Here is a 19818-nt window from a genome sequence, read left to right on the forward strand (position 1 = left end):
AAGATGGTAACATGAAACAATGTGTGTTTTCTTTTTATTATCAATGATTAAATCACCTTACATCAAATACCAACCCCAAGTTTTCAACTTTTTAAGCATATGTATTCTTTCAATCTATATAAAACTATAGACTCACTTACCCCATGGCAGGGAATACAGGTACCATTTGTTAGGGTCATTATATTCTTTTTATGTATCTTCAAGGCAAAAAAAAAAAAAAAATCTTACTAATATTTGCTTTCTATAATTTGTGTTATGGAATAATAAAATTTCATTTTCCAAAAATAGAGTGATAAATATGCATTTTCAAATCATAAATGAAATACCATGCCATTACTATGCTAAGTGGAGGATACATAATATAAAGAAAAAGAAGAAACCTACAAAGCATAAATAATGTTAGAAGGCCATAGACATTTCAAAACAGGTCATTGAGTAAGGTAGAGTTCCATGAAAGTTAGAAATATATTCTCTGATTAGCACTTAGGTTTACTTTCTTAGATGCAATTTGCTAGTTCAGTAGTATGTTTTCTGGATATTGTGTTAATAAAAATTAGTAACCAAAATAAAAGGTAAAAAACTCTTTTCTATAAAAGTAAATTTGTAACTTAGCAGAGACAAAATTACATCTGGCAAATGTCTTAAAATATTCAGCTACACAGCGTCTACCCTTCTGTCTTATCCACAAAGACTTAACTCTAAGGTCTTCTCCATCACCTCACCACCACCATGCTAACCCAGACCACAGCCATATAGCTCAGGTTAACTCTGCAGCTCTTTCTTTCTTTCTTTCTTTCTTTCTTTCTTTCTTTCTTTCTTTCTTTCCTTGTAACCTGTAGTGAGGAAGGAATTCAGCATGCCTAATGTTACCGAGTCTTTTAACATTTTTCAGGGTTTTTGTTATTGTTGTATTGTGGTACTGGGGTTCCTGGAAACCCTTCTACCTGCAGGCTACACTCCCAGACCTATTATATTTTTATTTGGAAACGGGGTCTCTTAAGCCAGCAAAGCTGGCTTCGAACCTGCGCGATCCTCCTGTCTCCGTCTCCCAAGCGCGGGGATTACCAGTGTGCCCCACCACACCCAGCTTTTCAGTTAATTTTACCACAAAGATAATATTCTCCCTACGTTCATCCCTTATACTTCTCTTCTTTTTCCTCTCTTTAGCTTAGGAAAAGTTTATTTCACTCCTAACTTCATTTTTGAGCCAAAAAATAGTTGAGGAGTGGGCAAATAATGTTGCGTCTATCTAGCTATTTCTTGTTATTAAAACGAAATTTTACCTCTTTCCACAAGGATTTAGAGTGGCTATCATAAATTTTCCCTTTTGTTTTTCTCAATTTATTTTCACTAGATGGCTATTTCTTACTCAATTTTATTGTGTATCAGTATAATAATAGTTTTGTTCTAATGGGTTAAAATAAACTATACTATCTCATAAAATTTTAGCAATTTAAACTTTAAGGTATAATCCATTGTTAACTTAGGTCGTACTTTTAGAACTTATTAACAAGAAAGAGTCCTATTTAGGTTAACATGAAATAAAAATCACTATTCTTGGAAGGTTTTTTTGGTAATACTATGATTTGTCATGCCACTAAGAAGACAATAATGAGTACAGGTTACATATTCATTATGTGCACATGCCCATATATTCTGTATATTTCTGGTTTTTTGATAAATAATTTTCAGCCTGGCTTCAGTTGTCTGGAACACAGTTGTCATTTCTAGTACTTAGGAGGCTGAGACAGGAGGATCGCAGGTTCGCAGCCAACCTCAGCTACTTAATGAGGCCCTCCTTAACTTAGTGAGACCCTGTTTAAAATAAAGAATAAAAAATAGGGCTGGAGTGGTTGTATCTTGGTTCGAATGTCTCTAGGTTCGATTCCCAGTACTGGCCCCCCAAAAAAGTAATTCCTCTTCAAGATATAAAATCCTCAGAGGTAGAAATATAGTTGTTTATGTTTCTATGCATAAACATTCTGTTAAAGAAAAAAAATTGTGAAAAACTGTACTACTAATCACTTAGGCCTAAGTATGACTAAAACTTCCATGACTGAAATAGGTTTCAGTGTGTGTGTGTGTGTGTGTGTGTGTGTGTGTGTGTGTGTGTGTATGATAGATTAATGCATGCACTTAGAATATACTTTTTGCTCTAGATAGTGGTAATTTTTCTGTCTTAACCATTCTTTATATGTGCAAATTGACTCACTTAACAATTGCTTATAGGATGAAGTCTAATTTTATGCACATTAAATGTGATTCATAACATAATTGTGTCTTGTTAGAAATGTGGATTGTATGGCATGTGAATTATGTCTCAAAGTTATTACAAAAATACAACATGGTTATGTTAACAGTAGATGACAATAAGTTTGTACTAACATTGTAGAGAAGCAGAGATTGACTTAACTGCCATACATATATTGTTCCTATGTTATTAAAATAATTTTATATATACTGGTGAGGCTTGCCATTAGTAGAGATCTTTATAACCTACATCAGACTGAATTTATGTGATGAAGGGTTTGAGGGGGGCGTGATTGAATCCAGGGACAGTTTTCCTCTGAACTATATCCCCAGCCCTTTTTATTTTTTGCTTTGAAACAGGGTCTACTAGGTTGCTGAGAGTTTTACTAGAACCTGTGATTCTCCCATTTCAGCCTCCCTGCTACCAGGATTACCAGTGTGTGCCACCATACCCAGCCATGATGCAGTTTTAATTAAGAGACAGTAATGTAGTTTGAACTTCAGAATCAGGCAAATAAATGTTCATATCATAGAACCTTAATTAATTTAGTCTCTGAGACCTACTTTCATCCTTTGTGAAGTGAATATAACAGTGTACATATCTCAAAAGGATTTTCATAAATGGTACAGTGCTCACTTTCTCTTTTCTAGATAGATAGAGTAAAATACCAAGGATAATACTTGACAAATGGAGGAAACATCAGTAATGATTAACTCTTGGTGCTTTCCAGTATGGTATTAAAAACAATTGACTGTTTTGGTTTTTCAGTTCTGGAAAACTATTAAAAATTGTAAATTGTAAGTTTATAATTTTAAATTGTAAACTTAAGAAAGTTTGTTTTTTAAAAAAGACTGCTTTTACTAGCTTTTACCTCACTCTTCAGGAAAATTACAAAAGCCTTACTAAATGAATAAGATCATTTACTTATTTAAAGAATTTACGTAAATGTTTACCTCTTTTTTGTGTGTGTGTTTTGGTTTTCTGTGTCTGTCTGTATTTGTGTGTGTACCCCCCCATCTTCCCCCCATATCTAACTCACAGATTGTTGCATGTATTTAGTAAATGACTTATTAAAACATTTAGAATTTTAACTTAAAATTTCTGTTTCTGCCACCTGGTTGATGAAATGGGTTTTTGATAATCTGTAGAATTAAAAAATCATTGAATATATTAGATAAGGTTTGGGGTTTGGGGTTTTTTGTTTTGTTTTGTTTTGGTTTTTTTTTTTTTTTTTTTTTTTTTTTGGCAGTACTGAGGATTGATCCCAGGGGCAATCTACCTCCTAACTACACCCCCAACATTTTATTTTTTATTTTTTATTTTGAAACCAGGTCTCAATAAGTTGCCATTGGCCTAAGTAGCTAAGACTGGCCATGAACCTGTGATCTTCCTGTCTCAGCCTCCCAAGTACTGGGACTACAAGCTTATGCCACCATGCCTGGCTTAAATAAGATTTAATATAAATATTTCCTCCTTTCTTCAAAGCTTCTGAGAAATGATTTTATGGTTTATTATCATCTTATTTTTTTATTCAGAAGAAAAAGTTTGACATTAACTTTCAGATTAACTATAAGGGGTTTACTTTAAAAAATTTTTGTTTTTAGGGAAAATGGTATCAACGAAGGCAAGCTGTAAAAGAATTGCATAGCACATTGATACGTCTTTTAAATGAATTACTGCCATGGGAACCAAAGTTAATGAAGGCTTTTCAAAGAAACAGGTAATTAAAGCTTTATAATCTGTTTAACTTATTCTGGGCTCTTAATTTATGATATTTGGGAAGATGTTCTCAAATCATTTGGTAGTTTTCCATTCCTATGTAATTCAGCAGATATTTTTGAGTGCCCACTATGTTTGAGACACTAAGCTCTGGGAAAGTAGTGTTGATTAAACAAAGCTCCTATTCTGTGACATATTCTAATGGGGGGAGAAAAAACATACAGACTCAAATCTGTCAGAGATAATAAATGCTGTGGAAAAAATTCAAAGCAATTTTGTATTTGAAATGAGGGAGAGAACTATGTGGATATCTAAGGAGAAAACAAAGCAATTAGAAGGTACAAAATCAACCAGGCTTATGCCTTATGCCTGTATTCCCAGTACTTGGGAGGTTGAGACAGAGGATTGAAGGTTCAAAGACAGCCTCAGTTAAGTATTGAGACTCTCAACAACCAAGCAAGACTCTGTTTCAGAATAAAAATAAAATAGGGTGAGGGTTGTAGGTTGAAAGTAGAATGCCCCTAGGTCCAATCCGCAATGCCACACACATGAAAAAAGAAGAAGGAGGAGGAGGAGGAGAAGGAGAAGGTACAGATCTCTACATTTGAAAGCATATTTGGCAGTTAAAGGAAATACAGAGGCAAATGTAACCAGAACAGTGAATGAGAAGGACCATGGTTAAGAGGTGATTGAGAAATCCGGGTCTGGTCACACGCTTGTAATCCCAGCATTCTGGAGGCTGAGACAGGAGGATCGCAGGTTCTGTAGCCAAGTGTGGTAGTGCACATCTATAATCCTAGTGCTTGGGAGGCTGAGATAGGATCACTGATTCAAGGATAGCCTCAGCAAGATAGCCAAACTGTCAACAACCTAGTGAGACCTTGTTTCAAAACAAAAAGTAAAGTAAAAAGGGCTGGGGATGTAATTTAACGGTAGAACATCCCTGGATTCAATTCCCAATACTACCAAAAAGAAAAAAAAAATTTATTCTGATTGCTTCACTAGCTGAGACTGAGTGAAAAGGGAAAGGAACTTCATCCTAACCCAACACAAATATTTCTCATTTCCAATCTTATAGATGGAAAAGGAAGTCAATTTTCCACTTTTCTTTTGGTAACCCATTCTGGTATCTCACAGTCCCATAAAATCCTCAAGCAATAATCCAGGTATTGTTAAATATTGTTAACTTGTTGAATATTCATGTGCCACACCTATTATGAGGTATTATTATACCATTATACAAACAAGTAAAGTGATACTCTACAAAGATTAAGGAATTTATCTATTCTTAGAACTAATAAATAATGCAGTATTTAAAGTCTAACAAACACAAATAAGAATTTGTAGTAAAAGTAAGTTGGAGAATAATGTCTGTTCAAATTTTTTTCTTTTTTTTTTTTTAATTTATTTAGTACTGGGAATTGAACCCAGGGTCATTCTACCTCTGAGCTACACTCCTAGACCTGTTTTATTTTTATTTTTATTTATCAGAATCTCTCTTAAATTGCTAAGGCTACCCTCAAACCTGCAATCATCCTCTCTCGGCCTCCCAAGTACTGAGTTTGCAGGCATGCACCACCATACCTTGCCTTTTTATTTTCTTTATTTTATTCTAGTACTGGGGATTGAACCCAGTGATGTTCTACCTCCAAGCTGCACCCCTGCCCCTTTTTTTGGCACTGGAGATTGAACACAGGCATTCTAACCTCTAAACTGCCTTTTTAAAAGTTTTTATTTTAAAACAGTTCTCTCTAGGTTGCTGAGATTCCTGCTAAGTTGCTTAGGCTGGTCTTGAACCTGCACTCTTCCTGTCTCAGCCTCCCAAGGACTGGGATTACAGGCATGCACCACGATTCCTGGAACACCAAATCCTTTTTATTTTTTATTTTGATATAGGGCCTCACTAAATTGCTGAATGTCTCTCTAAATTGCTGAGGCTGGCCTCAAACCTCAGAGCCTCCTGTTTCTGCCTCCCAAGCACTGGCAACCACTATGCCTGGCCTTTTTATTTTGAGACAGAGTCTCACTAAGTTGCCCAGGCTGGCTTTTGCAATCCTTCTGCTTTAACCTCCTGAGTAACTGGAATTATAGACATGTGCCACCATGCCTGGACAATGGTATCTTCGCTTTATTGGCAGTGTAGCTTGGAGATAGAACACCCCTGGGTTCAATCCCCAGTACTAAAAAGTAAAATAGAATAAAGTAAAATAAGAAAATAAAAAGGCTAAGTGTGGTGGTACATGCCTGTAATCTCAGTTATGGGAGGCTGAGAGAGGAGGATTAAAGGTTCAAGACCAGCCTTGGCAGCTTACAGCTTCAGCAACTTAGTGAGATCCTGATAAAATAAAACAGAGCTATGGGTGTAGCTCATGCCTCAGCTTTATTTTTTTTTTTAAAGAAACTAAGGTCACCAGGCATGGTGGCACATACTTGTAATCCCAGCATTTGGAAGGCTAAGACAGGAGGATCGTGGTTCACAGTCAGCCTCAGCTACTTAGTGAGGCCCTTTGCAACTCAGTGAGACCCTGTTTCAAAATAAAGAATAAAAAATAGGGATGAGGCTGAGGGAATAGCTCAGAGAAAGAATGCCTCTGGGTTCCATCCCCAGTACCATTAAAAAAAGAAAGAAAGAAAGAAACTAAGGTCAAAGGTTAAGGGTAAAGTAGAAAATATAGTTGAAAGTAAAAGGAATAATAAAAGGATTTCCAAAATATGTGATCATTTGAAAATATTTCCAGCTCTACATAGTTTCTTAGAAACAGTTTGGATCTCTGTGAAAGTTTGGTTACCTTTCAGAATTGTTGCCTTAGGCTTAATTTTAAAAAAAAAATACTTCTAGTAAGACACAAAGCTAATTATTCCAGAATTACACAGTGAATTTGTTTATTACAATCAGTATAATAGTCACAGTAATTAATATTGTTGCTTAGAATTTATTTATTTATTTATTTATTTATTTATTTGTCCAGGGGCATTCTACCTCTGAGCTACCCTCCCAGACCTATTTTTGTTTTTGAAACAGGGTCTCTGTAGGTTACTGAAAGTCTTACTAAGGACATTACTGAGGCTTTCTTCAAACCTGCAATCCTCTTGTCTTAGCCTCCCAAGTACTGGGGTTACAGTTGTATATGCAGTACTGCACCCAGCTGCACTCTAGATTTTATCTTCTTGAGCAGTTAATCATTGGCAAGACTGGACAAAGCATTTTAGACACACTTATGAATAAGATATCTTTAGTGACATTGAAAATATTTTAATACATAGTTTAAAATGTTAAAAAAAAAATTTATCTTCAGAGCCGGATGTGGTGGTGCACGCTTGTAATTCTAGCGCTTGGGAGGCTAAGACAGTTGGATTACACAGGTTCGAAGCCAGCCTCAGCTACTCAGGCTATCAGCAACTTAGTGAGATCCTGTTTCCAAATAAATTATAAAATAGGGCTGGGGGTATAGCCCGGAAGTAGAAAGCCCCTGGGTTCCACCCCCCAGTACCACACACACACACACACAAAGTTTATCTTCTAAGAGTTTAACATATAGATATATAGATATATAGATATATATTGTTCATTATGTTGTGTATTTTGCTTCAGGAGCCGCCTAAAAAAAGACTATGATGATTTTAGAAGACAACCTGATCAGGATAAATTTACTAGAGAACTGTGGACTACTGAAGAATGTGAAGGAGATTCTGGGAAAGAATCTCCTAAAGTAGAAATCAATAAGCCCATAGACTCAACAGAACCGCTAGATATCCTGGAGAAAGATAAGTTTAATTTAGGTATGCATTAAAGTTTTTTTGTTTGTTTTTGTTTGTGTTTTTTGGTGGTACTGGGGGTGGAACCCAGGGGCTTTCTACCTCCGGGCTATACTCCCAGACCTATTTTATATTTTTTGGAAACAGGGTCTCACTATGTTGCTGAGCGCCTCACTAAGTAGCTGAGGCTGGCTTCGAACCTGTGCGATCCTCCTGTCTCAGCCTCCCAAGCACTGGGATTACAAGTGTACACCACAACACCCGGCTGCATTAAAGGTTTTAAAAATCAACACTAAGTACACAAAGAGAAATTTTTGTTTGTTGTGAAAGGAAAATATAATCTGAGTTTGCTTTATATGGAATTTGGCAAGTCCCTAATATTATAAAAAAAAATTTTGTAAAGAATAACCAGTGTTGATTGCCAAATTGAACACATTCTAATACAGATAGGTGACTGGTCAGTTTTGGTAGTACAAGCCTGTAATCCTAATACTTGGGAGCCTGAGACAGAAGTATCAAAGGCTCAAGGCCAGCTTCAGCAACTTAGTGAGACCTTGTTTCAAAGAAAATTTTTAAATAGGACTGGTGGTATAACTCAAAGGTCAAGCACATCTGGGTTCCATTCCCAGCAACACATATAAAGTAAAGATAGGTGACTGGATCACTTTAGGTGTATTTTGTTTCAACTCAACAGATTATATGACTATCTTTAGTTATAATAGAGTTTGGGGTTAAAAATGTGTTAACCTGTTGTTTTCCATGTCTTTGGTGAATTGTAAAAGAGTAATTTTTTTTTTCTTGGAGCTGCTGGTATTGAACCCAGAGGCATTCTACCTCCAAGCTACATCCCAGCCCTATTTTATTTTTTATTTTTTATTTGGAAACAGGCTATTGCTAAGTTGTTGAGAGCCTCACTAATTTGCTGAGGCTGGCTTCAAACCTGCCATCCTCCTGTCTCAGCCTCCCAAGTGGATTACAGGTGAGTACTACCGTGCCCAGCTAAAGAGTAACTTTTGTGTATATGTATGTGTGTATGATACTGGGAATTAAACCCAGGGGCATTATACCTCTGATAATTGATCTAGGTCTCCTTAGGTTGATGAGAGTCTCACTAAAATGCTGAAGTTGTCCTTGAACCTGTGATCCTCCTGTCTCAGCATCTCAAGTACTGGTTTTACAAGCATGTGCCAACATGACCAGCAAAAGTAACTTCTTATCAACCCAGTTTGACCAAAATATGATAAACTTTTTAAACTTTTTGTTGTTTTGTTTTGTCTTTTCTTTTTTTAAAACTAGTGATTAAGCCCAGGGCATTGTGTATGCAAGAGAAGCACTTTTACTACTGATGTACATCCCAGCCAGATAATGAGTTTGTTTATGATTAAAAAAAAATAAGCAAACATTAAGCATTTCTTACCCTGTAGAGTCTCTAAAAGCAGAATAGAGAACCAACTCTCTTTGGTATCAAGATTTCCCTATGTAGAGGAAGAGAACTAATAGACTGCTTTCTTTTCCAAATTAAACTATGAGCTCTAATTGTTTGCTATCTCTTTAAAAGATGAAAATTTTCCAACTGGGCTCAGTGGTGAAACCTGTAACCCAATACCTCAGAGGCTGAAATAGGAGAATCACAGGTTCAAGGCCTGTACAGTAACTTAACAAAGTCTTGTTTCAGAATTTAATAATAATAATAATAATAATAATAATAATAATAATTGGGAATTGGGAGTATAGTTCAGAGGTATAATGCACCTGGATTCAGTTCCTAGTAACACACACTCATGCATGAGTACACACACACACACACACACACACACACACACACACATTTTTTCGTAATTATATTGGTAGCAGAATTACCAGAAGTAGACTAAAAATAATTTTTTCAATAATAGGTTGCTCTAGGGCATGGTTATAATTTTAGTATTACCATGTCAAATATCACTTTACCTTTTTTGTTGTTGTTTTGTTTTGTTTTTGCCGTACTGGAGATGGAACTGAGAGGCATTCTACCTCTGAGCTCCACCTCCAGCCCTATTTTTTATTCTTTATTTTGAAAATGGGTCTCACTGAGTTGTAAAGGGCCTCACTAAGTAGCTGAGGCTGTTCGCAAACCATGATCCTCCAGTCTCAACCTCCCGAATGCTGGGATTACAAGCCCGTGCCACCACGCCCAGCTCACTTTACCTTTTGTTTTTGTTTGTTTTTTGGTGGTACTGGGGTTCCTGGAAGCCCTTCTACCTCCGGGCTACACTCCCAGACCTATTTTATATTTTTGAAACAGGGTCTCTTCGAGCCTGCGCGATCCTCCTGTCTCCGCTTCCCAAGCGCAGGGATTACAAGCGTGCGCCACCATGCCTGGCTCACTTTACCTTTTATCTCCATTAGTGGTGCTGAATCTTTTGAACTACCTTATAGTAGGTTTTTTAATAAATTGCCTGCTGAAAGATTGTCTTTTGTTTTTATAATTGATGTTATTGCTGTTCTGTTGCTGCCTTCTATAAAGAAAATGCTTGTTTTACAATTTTCAGATGATATGAAATTGTCAGAAATAGATTTTCCTTTGGCCAGAAGCAAACTGTTGAAAAAGGAATTGTCTTCTAAAGATGTACTGAAGACACTGCCGAAAACACTTAAACGACAGTCCAAACAAACTAGTTATCTGGATGATAGCACAAAAGAGCTTTCCCCTAGGAAGAAAGCGAAGTTAAGCACAAATGAGACACCCATTGAGAATGTAGAAGGTGATAGGCAGATGGACTGTTTGAATGGATCAAAGCATACAGAGATGCCATTTCCAGAATCATTTGCCTCAGTGGATTCACTACCAATGTCTACTCTCCAGAAAGGGACCAAACCTATTCAGGCCTTGCTTGCAAAGAATATTGGGAACAAAGTGACCTTAACAAATCAACTGCCCCCTTCCACAATTAAAAGTGCTCCTGCTGTGGAAAAGCCAGTTACATCTCCTCCAGAAGCAAGCCCCATAAAGCCAGCATTGACCTGCCTCACCGGTACAAAAGGTCCTTTACAGATGGTATACAAAATACCCTGCAGTCAGTGGTTGCCAGTAGGTCTTCATAATAGCCCTGTAAAGATTCAGGTGCAACCTATGGTGGATCCTAAAACAGGAGAGAAAATTGTACAGCAGGTTCTTATTCTGCCTAAGAATTTTGTAATTCAACACAAGGACGGAAAAGCAGTTACAAAAGAAACACCACCACTTCAACAAAAAGGTACAGAACAACAATGTTTGTCTTTCCCACAGACTACAAGTGTAAACTCTTCCCAACCATCAGTTCTTCTGAACTCAACAACAACTGTTTCTGCCCAACTACCTAATACAGTTTTCAACAAGACAACTACATCTTCATCAAATGTGAATAGTACTAGACCACAGCCTTTATCATCTGTAGCCTCTGTGAGTAGTTTATTAACACCACCAATTAAAACTAGCCAGAGTGAAGCAGAAAAAGTCAAGAATGCAGTTTCAGTAGCCACATTCCCTCAGCCTGTTGCTTCACCCACCATTTCTTCAACAGTTCAGCCTCTGTTAACAACAAAAACACTAAGCAGCTCTATACATCCTGGTAATTCCCTCAACTGTTTTGCACAACAAATTGCTGATTCTTCTGAAGCAAAACAAGAACTCAAAACTGTGTGTATTAGAGATTCACAATCAATTCTTGTTAGGACAAGAGGTGGAAACACTGGAGTTGTAAAAGTACAGACCAATCAAGATCAAAATACACTTAACAGTTTATCTTCAAATTCAGTTTTCACTTTAGCTCCTCAGCTTCAGGCATTTCTGGTGCCAAAATCAACAGCTTCGTCATCATCTGCTTTTTCACAAGTAACTGGAACGTCTACTACATCTAATCTCCCACCTTTCAGCCAAACTCCAGCTTCTGTTTCCGTTCCATGTGGCTCGAATTCATCCATTGGAAAAAATCTCAAACTTACCTTAGGCCAACCCTCCAACAGTAGTAATTTGGGCCACATGAGAGATAAAACTTCACACGTGGCCTCCTCTCCCTTGAAGTCTTCTGTTTCTTCCATCCCTCTACTGCCATCAACAACAAATAGTTCAGTAAATGTAATTAGCATATCAACAGGAAATTTTGGACAAACCAACACAAACCTTATTCCTACTCCAACTAAACAGCAACAAGTAGATCATACCACAAAAAGTTACCCTGTTACAAGATCTGAAGCAACAGCAGCAACAAACGGAGATGTGATCAGTGGGACTCCAGTTCAGAAACTCATGCTAGTCTCAGCCTCTTCTATTCTTCCTTCTGGTGGTGGATCTGCAATTAATGTAACACCTGCACAGACATCTACAGGTGTTTCTACCCAGAAATTAGTTTTTATTAATGCTCCGCTTCCTGGTGGCACTTCAACCCCAAATATTGTTGCAGAATCGTTAAAACAAACTCTACCTCCCACCTTGAATAAAACATATGTAAAGACTCCAGAGCAACCCCAAATAGTACTGATTCCATCTACAGTGGGAGGACCAATAAAAATAAATTCTTCACCAACTGTGTCTCAGATAAAAGATGTGAAAATTGGACTAAACATAGGTCAGGCAATTGTAAACCCTTCAAGCAGTGTTCCATCTATACCATCAATTAATATATTGCAAAATGTAACCCCAAAAGAAGACAAAAGTAGCAAGGGCTCTGTTTTGCCATTGTCAACAAGTGGTAATTCAATTCCAGTAAGCTCAAATTTTGTGAGTCAAAATATTACTCCTACTAATGAATCAGTGGTTTCTACAGCAAAAGCAGTAAACATGTTTTCAGTAACAGGAGCAAATGTATCTTTGGGTTCCCTCTCAATGACCTCATCCTCTGGTTCAGGTGGAACACAACCTCCTGTTTTAGTCAGTGGAAATGATACCTCTTCTAGAATTATGCCTATTTTGTCAAATAGACTTAGCACTTCAAATCTCGGAAACACTGTGGCTATATCAACTGTAAAAACAGGACATCTTGCATCATCTGTTCTGATTTCAACTACACAACCAACAGTGTCTCCTAAATGTTTGACATCAGCTTTGCAAATCCCTGTTACTATTGCCTTGCCTACACCTGTGACTGCATCCCCCAAAATAATCAACACAGTTCCACATTCAGCCCCAGTACCAGGAACCACACATTCTCTCTCTCTTTCTAAAAGACAATCTCGAACTTCTCTTCAGTTTCAGTCTCCAGGAATTTCAACTACAGTGCCAACAAATGTAAATACAAATAAACCTCAAGCTGAACTGCCATCCCTTTCACCAAGTCCAAGTAAAATGATTAATTTTTCTAATTTTGCTTCTCTGCCAAACCAGCACATGTCCCCTGCTTTAATAAAATCAACCTCTAGTTACAGTTCTGCTCCAGGTGGCTCTGCCATTCACACTGCTACAGCACCATCAAATGTAACTGGTCTGGTAGGGGGTCCGATTAGTGAGCCTTGTATCCAACAAAAAATAGTCATAAACACCAGTACACCTTTGGCACCTGGAACTCAGATCATGATTAATGGAACCCGGTTTATTGTTCCACCACAAGGTCTTGGAGCTGGCAGCCATGTTCTCCTTATATCTACTAATGCAAAATACGGACCTCCCTTAGTTCTTAACAGTGGCCAAGGGATCCAGCCTACACCAGTAGATAACCCTGCCCAGAAGATCACACTAGCAACAAGTAATTGTTTAAGTGGCCAACCTGTAAAACATTCTCTAAGAAGCTCTACAAAAATTGTAAACTCTCTTGGGAATGCAAGTTCTCTATCCACAGTGCATACAACACCACAGATGGTAAACACAACTACTAAAGTTTCTGTTCCCCTTCCTGCACCAACAATGTCATTGACTTCAGTAATTAAGCCTCCTTCAACCTCAATTTTGGCTAAGACATCTTTAGTTTCTGCTGTTTCCTCTAGTTCACTGCCAAGTAGCACCTCAGTATTTCATTTGGACACATCTGTCAAAAAATTGTTAGTTAGCCCAGAAGGAGCTATTTTGAATACCATAAATACTCCAGCATCAAAGGTTTCTTCACTGTCTTCATCTCTGTCTCAAATTGTATCTGCCAGTCGAAATCCTGCCTCTGTCTTCCCTGCTATTCAGTCATCTGGTTTAGAGAAGCCTGACACAGCTGCTTCTTGAATTTAGACTAAACGAGCCAGTTTTTAAATAATGGGCATTGTTTCCCATAAATATTTTAACTGTTTATTATACTGTTGAAAATATACTATACATAGGGGGTGTGTGTGTGTGTGTGTGTGTGTGTGTGTGTGTAATGTATCTTTTCATTAGCTTGCAACAAGACTTTTCTTGGGGAGGAAAAAGTGTGTTTCATTTCATCCATTGGTATGAGGAGATTTTCAAAGGTTCTTTGTTTAAAATACATGGTCAAGATTTACCTGTCTATATAACATAAATTGAACAAAGTTGAGTTTGACTAGAGTAAGCTAGCCTTTTGCACACTTACATTGACTTGTTTCTTCTTGAATTTGGACTATTGCAGCGTATCAACGCTATAGTATTCTATGTCATTAGTGAAATCTTATTTTTGTTTCTGTAAAAAGAAATACATATATATATATATTTATGCATTGTGAAAATGCAGTCCATGGTGTAAAATTGTACATATTCCTAAATTCCTAACAACCTGTACTAAATATATGTACAAAGAACTATGCTGTCTTATTTATGTTTTGTTTACATAATGTATAGTTTTTTAAGTATTTTAGTAATTTTGGACCAGTGAACTGTTAGCAACAATGCAGAAGAATCTGCATGTAATAAACTGAGTTGCTGTATTTCTTTGTTTGAATACTATTTTTAAAGTGTGTCCTTGTTCCACCGAAATATTGATATAAATGGAAATAGTCATTGTGAAAACAGGAATCAAGGCTGGGAAGTTTGTATTTATAATAACTAGAATTTGTTTAAGGCCTTAGAGTTTACAAAGTTAACTTTCATATATCTCACTTGACTTTACAGTACTCTTGAGGGTTTAAATGATACATCCAAGGTTACCTAGCTAATGGGTGATAGAACTAGTACTTGAACCAGATGTTGTAAATCCTTTTTCTATGGCTCTGCATTACTTCTCTTCAACTATTCCATTTTAGATTTCATGGTCTTAAGACTTTTTTCTTTTTTTTTTTTTTTTCAAAAATCCACCCCCAAATTCTACTTAGCAAAATTAGTGATTATTTTTTCCAGACCAGTATAATCAGTCTCTATGTGTATTCCCCAAATATGTTTATTAAAGCTTTGTAAATTATTTTAGATTTGGCTAGATGTGGTAGTGCACATTTGTAATTCCAGTACTTGGAAGGCTGAGACAGGAGTATTACAGAACAGCCTCAGCAAAGTAGCGAGACTCTCGGCAACCTAGTGAGATCCGGTTTCAAAATAAAAAAAAAAGTCTGAGGTTGTAACTCAGAGGTAGAATGCCCTTGGGTTCGATCCCTAGTACCCATAATGCATGTGTACGTACACACACACACACTTTAGGTTCACAGGAAATTGCAAAGACAGTACAGACAGATCTCATGTACCCTTCACCTTGCTTCCAGATGTTTATTTTTAAATTGAAGTGATGGTTTATGACTGATTTTCCAAAATGATGTTTAAGAATATATTTTTTTAGTTTAGAATAAAAGTATATAGACACACCAGTGCTATTTCTATTTATTGGGTCATTATTATTTTAAGTACTTATTGTATATACCTTATGTTTATATTATTAAACTTTATCACATGAAATTATAATCTGAAGTTGAAAATGTTAGGAAGAGTAGGCCTAGAGTAGGCCTGAAGATTTCTCTTGAGCCCGGTGTGGTGGCATACATCTGTCATCCCAATAGTTGGGAGGCTGAAACAGGAAAATCACAGGTTTGAGGCCAGTATACTATGACTTAAGCGAAACCTTGTTTCAAAATAACAAGTAAAATAGGGCTGGGGGAGTAGTTTAGATATAAAATGCCCCTGGGTGTTCAATCCCCAGTCTCACACACAAATTTTCCTTGAAATTATATCAAAATTATGTTATCAAAGTGGAGCAGGCAGTGAGAATAGTCCTCAAAGTTATCAAAAGCTTTCAAAAATGAATTGCTTTTGCTCTAAGAGTACATTTGCCAATCATGTCTGTGTTGTACTCAGTTTCTTTCCCCCTTTCCCTGTGGTTTTTGTTTTAGTGCTATGGATTGAACCCAGGGGCATTCTACTTCCAACCTACACCCCCAGCCCATCTTAATTTTTTATTTTGGAACAGGGCTTCAGATAGTTGCTGAGGCTAGTCAAACCTATAATCCTCTTGTCTCCGCCTCCTAAGTACTGTGATTATATGCACACACTACCACACTTTGCTTCCCTGTTAGTTTAAAACACCCTTAGATTTCAGGGGATGGTGAGTGATGTTTAAGATGCATTGTGTCACACACAGATGTTACTCATTATTTTAAACAAAACCATTCACCTTTTTTCTTCAAAGGATTCTTTTAATCCACTCCCAGAAATTAATTTACCGAATTGCCAATGGTTTAATTTCAATCCCAGTGAAGGACCTAGACTAGCCATTAAATCTCTTCCCACTCTTGAATCCAAAATCCCAGTGCAACCTTCAGAGCTCTATATGAACTAGTGAACCTTCAGCGTGAAGCTTCCACTTAAAGCTTTAAAAACTCCTGAGGCTGTTCCTGCCTGCTTCTCCTTCATTTTAGTCTACTTTTCCCACTTGTTCACTCTAGTTTTCTTTTAGTTTCTAGAAAGTGCTAGGCATATCAAGGTCTTCCCTTGTGTCTTCTTTGACAGTGTTTCATTTTTGGTTCTTGTTACATATGGCATAACTCCCTCTCCTTGCCATTCTCCAACTCAGCACCATGATATTGTAGTAACTTATTGTGAAGAGGGCATAGCACTTTCTTCATTTTACAACACAGCCTTGTCAATCATCATCATCCTCCCCCAGCAAGTGGCTCACAGTATTCCTATATACCTATTTGTTAAATAAGTGGGTGAGAAATCTAAGTATCTTGTATTATTTAAGGTATAGCTTTTTAAAACTAATACTCCATTTTTTTTTTACTAGAAATTTGACAAAATTTATGGGTTTACAGATTCAAAAGCCAAATTCCTTTGCTTCCAGTTTTGTAGCTCCTGTGGATTTCTAAGATCTTAAAGTACAAGTCAAATTCTTCACTTCTTTGGGCTCAATGTTATCATTAAGTATTCCTTAAAAGTCATCTATAAAGACATACATATAAAAGATGAAAAGTCACCACAGAGCTACCTGAGTTTGTGGTACGAAAGGATATATCTTTCTATACTCAGAATAGAATTAGGCCACATGGATGTCTGTATTTAGTATCATTTTAAATACTAAATTATAACATGCCAAAATAACATACCACCTTCTGATCTGTTAGCTCTTACCTTTCCTCTTGTTTTTAATGTTTATTCCAGTCCCCCTCCCAGAAAGTTATTTTTCCTTTGCGACTAATTATATATGTATTAAATTGCTTTTTAGATCCCTGCTCCAATCTTCAAATTTTATTCTTACATTTATTTAATAATAGACATCAATGATTTTATGATTAAGATAATTATGGCCATAATATGTACACTAAGTGATCTATAGAACATTTAACTTTGAATTTGGAAAGTTTTACTGTTAAAAGCTTGAGAAGGTGACCAACTCAAAGTAATCTAAAGAAAATAAATGGGGATTTTCCAGCTATCCAAAACTACACTTTTATACCTTAAAGTGACAATGATGGCATTTTACCTAAGTCATTCCAAAAGTTTTGACCAATCATCTAATCCAGAAGCTTCATTGTGACTATACTGTTTTCATTTGCTCCAGTTATTCCCATTCATTCAATAAGCACTTTCTTTACACAACATGGTGCTTTGGTGCTTAGAAGAGCTGAAGAGTGTGACAGTTCAGAAGGTCTTCTTGTTTAACTTGGAGAAAAATCTGCACAATCTTAAAAGGTTATATAGCCAGGCGTGGTGGCACATGCTTGTAATCCCAGCATTTGGGAGGCTGAGACCTGAGGATTGCGGTTCGCAGACAGCTTCAGCTACTTAGGCCCTCCGCAACTCAGTGAGACCCTTTTTCAAAATAAAAGAATAAAAAAATTGGCAGGGTGTGTAGCTTGGAGGTCAAATGCCTCTGGGTTCCATCCCCAGACCTGCAAAAAAAAAAAAAAAATTATATAAGTGATAATCAGCAGTGTATTTTATGGGTGTAAAACATTTTAATTCTCAGCCAGGCGAGGTGGCACACGCCTGTAATCCCAGTACTTGGAAGGTTGATACAGGAGGATTGGGGGCTCATAGCCAGCCTCGACAACTTTGCAAAGATCACAGCAACCTTAGCGAGATCTTGTTTCAAATAAAAAATAAAATAGGGCTGGGGATGTAGGTCAGATGTAAAATAACGCTGTGTTCAATCCCCAGTACCATAAAATATTACCAATATAAATGCACTCACTATAACTATAAATTAATTCTGCATATTTGCTGAGGATTATGTAATGTAGATGATTCTGTAAGAACAATACAGATGCGTAAGATGGGATAGATTCAATCTCTGAATACAGTAGAAAAATAATGTTAAAATATGTCAGAGGAATAAAGGACTACAAGAATTTAGCAGGGACGTGCCAGAGGAAATTTCATATAAGAAGTGGCATTTGTGCTGAGACTGAAAGTTCATGTAGAACCACATCTACAAAGACTCAGAAAAGTACAAGGAGCAGAGACGGTAAAGCAGTGATTGAGATTGAATGGAATACTATCGGTTAAAAGGATCAGTAGGAAAGGGCTGGAAAATAAAGTGAATTGGAGAAGCTACTGAAGCTTTTGAAAGCAGTAACAGTCACATATAAGATGGAGATAAGTTACTTGCCGTTTTGCTGTGAGGAATAAGGGTTTGTGTGAAATATTTGGTCCAATGCCTACCACAATAAATAATAAGCAGTAGTTGTTGTCATTCACCTGAGTAGAGGCAGGGAAAACAATTGTAATACCAGGTGTGAAAGCCTGATCATCTGGTGTAGCAACAGAGATGGAGGAAAAATAAAAACACTATAGAATGAGGATAGAGAATGGGATATTTAAGGGAAAACTTGACTGTATAAAATTTAAAAATGAATATACTGGCCAATGATCAACTCAGGATAATTAGCATATCACATTAAAGTTTTATTTTTATCAACAAGTATATTCAAAATCCTCTTCTGTTTTGAGACATACAATGCATTATTGTTGATTATATTCACCTTGCTGTGCCATAGAACACTGGAACTTAATATCCAGAATAATAAGGAACTCAATAGCAAAATAGTCCACTTAAAGTGGATTAAAGATCTGAATAAGTATTTCTCAAAAGACAGTATACAATGGCCAACAGATGAAAAAAAGTGTGGTGGTGCACGCTTGTAATCCCAATACTTGGGAGGCTAAGATGAGGATCACAGTTTCACAGCTAGCCTCAGCAACTTGTGAGGCCCTGTTTCAAAATAATATAGGACTGAGGGTGTATCTTGGTAGAATGCCCTGGATTCAATCCTCAGTACCACAAAAATGATATACCACCTCACCCCAGTTAGAATGCCTGTTACAGGCCAGGCCGTGGTGGCGCACGCTTGTAATCCCTGTGCTTGGGAGGCAGAGACAGGAGGATCACACAGGTTCGAAGCCAGCCATGCTGGCTTAAGAGACCCTGTTTCCAAATTTTAAAAAGTATCAAAATAGGTCTGGGAGTGTAGCCCAGAGGTAGAAGGGTTTCCAGGAATCTTAAAAAAAAGAACAAAAAAAAAGAAGAAAAAAAAAAGAATGCCTGTTATACAAAATAAAAAATGCCAGGCGTGGTGGCACACACTTGTAATCCCAGCATTTGGGAGGCTGAGACTGGAGGATCACGGTTCGCGGACAGCCTCAGCTACTTAGTGAGGTCCTCTGCAACTCAGTGAGACACTGTTTCAAAATAAAGAATAAAAAATAAGGCCGGGGGTGTAGCTCGGAGGTCAAATGCCCTGGGTTCCATCCCCAGACCCGCAAAAAAAAAAAAAAAATT

General features: G+C 37.0%; 1 protein-coding gene across 1 annotated transcript in view; it reads left to right on the forward strand.

Moving 5' to 3' along the window:
* Positions 1-13889, forward strand: part of BRD10 (bromodomain containing 10) — a gene marked incomplete at both ends in the record, with an annotated part of 92249 nt that extends 78360 nt beyond the window's left edge. Inside the window, 3 exons of the mRNA XM_080709565.1 lie at positions 3856-3971; positions 7563-7750; positions 10258-13889. Coding sequence (XP_080565691.1) covers positions 3856-3971; positions 7563-7750; positions 10258-13889 — 3936 coding nt within the window. The remainder of the gene's footprint in view (positions 1-3855; positions 3972-7562; positions 7751-10257) is intronic.
* Between the last annotated feature and the right edge of the window lie 5929 nt (positions 13890-19818).

This window comes from Muscardinus avellanarius (assembly GCF_963383645.1).
Source record: "Muscardinus avellanarius genome assembly, chromosome: 13".
In the NCBI taxonomy this organism is placed as follows: Eukaryota; Metazoa; Chordata; class Mammalia; order Rodentia; family Gliridae; genus Muscardinus; species Muscardinus avellanarius.